The sequence below is a fragment of the Penaeus japonicus genome, unplaced genomic scaffold (assembly GCF_977035675.1).
Source record: "Penaeus japonicus unplaced genomic scaffold, GWHDUDI00000001_assembly GWHDUDI00000003, whole genome shotgun sequence".
Taxonomy (NCBI): Eukaryota; Metazoa; Arthropoda; class Malacostraca; order Decapoda; family Penaeidae; genus Penaeus; species Penaeus japonicus.
Window position 1 is genome coordinate 43,647,976 of NW_028234405.1, and position 2,500 is coordinate 43,650,475.

At 35.9% G+C, this 2,500-nt stretch overlaps 1 protein-coding gene across 1 annotated transcript in view; it reads left to right on the forward strand.

Annotated features, from left to right (window-relative positions):
• Window positions 1-2,500, forward strand: part of LOC122264970 (uncharacterized) — a 140,243-nt gene that overhangs the window by 59,862 nt on the left and 77,881 nt on the right. The window contains exon 2 of the mRNA XM_086553917.1: window positions 1,601-1,679. Coding sequence (XP_086410043.1) covers window positions 1,652-1,679 — 28 coding nt within the window. The 5' untranslated portion in view covers window positions 1,601-1,651. The remainder of the gene's footprint in view (window positions 1-1,600; window positions 1,680-2,500) is intronic.

The window sequence follows — 2,500 nt, forward strand, 5'->3', positions numbered from 1 at the left end:
GATAATACTGATAATGGTAATGATGAAAATGATAATAATCATAATAATGATAATAATGATGATAATTATGACACTGATGATAATGATAATGATGATAATGATAACGATATTAATGATAATAATAATGGTAATGATGTTAACAATGATAATGATAATAATAATAGTAATGATGATGATAATGATGATCATAAAGATGATAATAATGATAATGATATTGCTGATAATAATAATGATAATGATAATAATAATTATAGTAACAATGATAATGATAATAATAGTAATAATAATAATACTGATAACAATAAAGATGACAATAATGACAATGACGATATAAACAACACTATGCATAATAATCCCGGATAAAACCAACATATCTTTTATCATAAGTGCAAGGGAGAAGGAGGAGGGATTTGGAAGGGCGAAGGGAAGGGGTAGGGGGGGTAGAGGGTAAGGTGGGGGGAACGGAGGGGGGGGGGGGATATCAGAGGACTACCTCAGGCTGCCGCCAGAAGGTCCAAGCATTCACGAGCAACTAGCAAGAAAGTGTTTCCCTTTGTGAGACATTGTCGAGCGAGCCTTTGTTTCACATGTTAATGTCTCTTGGCTGAGCGGAGGTCTCAAGCTTCCCCCCATTAGGCTATTACTATTAGGCTATTGGCTTAATTAGGCTGTGACTTATGCTGTTTCCTTCCTTTTGCTATTACTATTAGGCTATTGGCTTAATTAGGCTGTGACTTATGGTATTTTCTTGCCTTTGCTATTACTATTAGGCTATTGGCTTAATTAGGCTGTGGCTTGTGCTATTTCCTTCATTTTGCTATTGCTATTAGGCTATTGGCTTAATTAGGCTGTGACTTATGGCATTTGCTTCCTTTTGCTATTACTGTTAGGTTATTGGCTTAACTAAGCTGTGACTTATGCTATTCTCTTCTTTTTGCTATTACTATTAGGCTATTGGTTTAATTAGGCTGTGACTTGTGCTATTTCCTTCCTTTTGCTATCACTGTTGTGTTTTTTTCTTCATTAGGCTATTACTGCTATATTATATACTGCTGTATTATATATTGCTATATTATATACTGCAATATTATATACTACTATATTATAAAATGCTATATCATATAATGCTATATTATATAGGCATTTCCATTAGGCTATTTCCCTCGTTTGGCTGTTGCTATTAGGAATATTCCCTCACTGGGCTATTACCGATAGGTATCTCCTCTGTTAGACTATAAATTATTAGGGAGTTCCCTTAATTAGCCTATTTCTATATGAATATATCCCTCAGTGGGCTATTACCCGTGGGATATTTCCTATTTATTATTCATTTTTATCTGTCTCTCTCCATAGGCTATACCATTGACTATTTCTCCCATTAGGTTTACTACAGTCAATTCTATTTCCCATAGTTACTCCATCCCCTTCATCAAACCATCAAATCACTATTTTATTTCCCTCGTGTAGGCTAATTCCTCATTAGACTAACATCACGCCGCAAGATCCAATAAACGGAGCTCAGCGCTGAAAGAGCTGAAAGAGCTGAACTCAGCGTAAAAGTCGAGCCAAATTGACTAAACTGACTCCCTTTGCTCCGCAGATGACCACCGAAGGAGCAGCGCTGAGTACTTGCTGATCCGGCATTCACGCCATGGAGAGAAACAGGTCTTGTTTGGATGGTAGGTTTACAGGTGTTGGTTCGTATGTTCCTGTGTAGGTGTTTTATTTTTTATTTTATCTTTATTTTATTTATTTTATTATTATTATTATTTTTTTTAGGGAGGTATGGCTCGTTTTATAACATAGGAGTATGTCGTTAGTGCTTCGCTCGTTTAAGGTCTGGTGATTCGTGTTCTTTCTGTTTTGTTTTTTAATTTTATTTTTCTATGTATATAGATGGAATACAAAAATGATAAAAATAGCAGAACATATACCTTATATACATATCTTTTATTTTTTTCTATATATAGATAGAATACAAAAATGATAAAATCAGCAGAACATATGCCTTATATACATATCTTATAATTCATAGTCATATATTTTTTTTTTTATCTAAGTCTATAAGGATGTGATAGTTTTTAGTCCTTCATCAATGAAAGGCGATTGACTTTTCTTCGTAGTTGCTGTGTGTGTATAATTTTCAAGCCTATTTCGGGTTCTCTTCGTGGTCTTTCTCTATGTCTGTTTGTATGTCTGACTCCCTCTTTCTCTTCTCTCTCTTTCTCTTTCTCACTTTCTCTCCTTCTCTCTCTCTCTCTCTCTTTCTCTCCCTCCCTCCCTCCTTCCCTCCCAATTCTCCTCTCTCTTTATCTCCCATTTCCTTTCCACATTTTCACCTTTAATCCGTAAACGCATATTTTCCCTCAATTACGCCCCACCTCTCGACGTACCATCGTAACATAAAAGGGTACACGCCATCGAGAGTTGGTCCTCTCTGCTTCAATTTCAGCTTGATCAGCTCGGGACAGGAATCGTCAGCTGGCGAAGGAACACGGGG